This window comes from Trichinella spiralis, assembly GCF_000181795.1.
Source record: "Trichinella spiralis strain ISS 195 chromosome Unknown Scfld5406, whole genome shotgun sequence".
In the NCBI taxonomy this organism is placed as follows: Eukaryota; Metazoa; Nematoda; class Enoplea; order Trichinellida; family Trichinellidae; genus Trichinella; species Trichinella spiralis.
Genome location: NW_003532345.1, coordinates 1 through 1875, shown reverse-complemented (window position 1 = coordinate 1875; position 1875 = coordinate 1). Strand labels below are relative to the sequence as shown.

Below are 1875 nucleotides of genomic sequence, written 5' to 3'. Positions count from 1 at the left end.
TACGGGAAGATGGTAAGATGTTGGAATTATGATATTTATGTTAGCTAATAGCACTGGCAAATTTTTCATTTTAAAGGGTCAAAAATGGTGCTACTGTGCACTATATTGTTTGTACTGCTCATTTCATTTGGCGTATTTCGACAGTCGCTCACTTTTCCAAACGAAGAATGGGATTGGAAATTGATACGTGATATAGTTTACAAACCGTATTTCATGCTTTACGGTGAAGTATACGCGGACGAGATCGACACATGCGGAGATGAGAATGAAAACTGTGTCTTCTTCTATTGGCTTTCACCACTTTTCATGACCGTTTATCTGCTGCTGTCCATCATCGTCTTCCTCAACATGATGATTGCAGCCTTCAAGTAAGCGATTTCAAGTGATCATTAAAATCACCGCCAACAAAAACGTGATCTTATGATGCACAACTTGCATTCTTTGTTTCAGCTTCGTCTTCGTCACAATTAGCGCCCATTCACATTTGATATGGAGATTTCAGAAATTTGAACAAGTGATGGACTATGAAAAGCAACCATTTTTGCCTCCACCGTTTGTTATAATTGTCCACCTCTATTTGCTGGCTCAGTTTTTGTGCAGACGACGCAGCAAAGCTCACCGTACCGACATGTCCCTCAGTAAGTGACTTTCTCTTTCCTTCTTACGGGGAATCAAGACGTAGGTTTTCGATGTTCAGTTTTATAGCCCATGACATAGGTGAAAAATTACTTTATGCACAATGTCCGCTTTTGTTCATTCCATTATTGATCACAGCTGCTTGGACAACTTATTGAAAACAGCAGTCAAGTGATGATATTTTTCACTAAATTTTTAGAACATTAATCATTTCGAAAAATAACCCTAATTATTCAAAATTAATATAGAAAACAATACATTACCTCACATAAAGAAGATCATAATTTAAAAATCTCCACTTCAGTGGCATGAACTTCTTCTAAAATTTCAAAACAAAAGTGGTTAGCTTTTCATTCAACAAAGCATATTATCTATCCACAGGGTGATAAAGTATTTCAAAATGACAAATACATTGTCGTATGTAGCTTGTTTGACAAGTGCTTACTTATATCTATCTATATATTTTTTTTCATATTTATTTTGTAATAATTAAAAGGAGAAGAGAAAGAAGGAGAGAAAAACAATGCACCACCATTGTTGAACATCTGTTACAAAGTGAAACAATGCTGAATAGAGGAATAAACAATTAAAAGCTGTACGTATTTCAGAATTGTTCCTCAACGAGTCCGACGTGGCAAAAGTGCACGACTTTGAAAACCAGTGCATGGAAGAGTTATTCGAACGTAGACGGCAAGAGATGAGTTCCACACCGAAGGCAGCTTTGCACGATCTCACGGACAAGTAATAATAATAATTTTAAAAAATTGATGAAATGAACAAAAAAAATAATAATACACAATTGCTTTCAATTTTTCAGAATATCGGCAACCAACGAACACATTCGAAAGTTGCAAGAACGATTGGACCAGTACAACGGACGGCTAGCGTTGATTGAACAGCTAATTGCGAAAGTGATGCCGGAATTTGTGTTCCAAGTTCAGCCGCCTTCGACCAGTTCCAATGCTAGCGCATCGCCGAATGCAGAACGACTTACAGTATCCACGGAGGATGTCAGCAGTGCCAGAGCATGCGCGAAATCTTCTTGTCACAGCCAGACGCCAGGTCCACGTCTGCGTCGTCACAATGCTCGCTGGCAAACAGAAATGGCTTTCGCATCAGTCCTTCAAGCAGTCAACGTGGTCTCCTGAACGACATTTCGCCACGTCGAGGAAATCCCTATTATAACCGTCGATCGGCTAATGACGTGGCAGTGAATGACAGACTCACAGTCGACCACCG

General features: G+C 39.1%; 1 protein-coding gene across 1 annotated transcript; it reads left to right on the top strand.

The window, feature by feature from the left end:
- The first annotated feature begins 84 nt into the window (after positions 1–84).
- Positions 85–1784, top strand: Tsp_13160 (transient receptor potential cation channel subfamily M member 3). Its single transcript, XM_003366788.1, has 4 exons — positions 85–368; positions 451–638; positions 1245–1308; positions 1454–1784. The coding sequence occupies exons 1-4, from the start codon at positions 85–87 to the stop codon at positions 1782–1784; spliced, it is 867 nt and encodes a 288-aa protein (XP_003366836.1).
- The last annotated feature ends 91 nt before the right edge of the window (positions 1785–1875 follow it).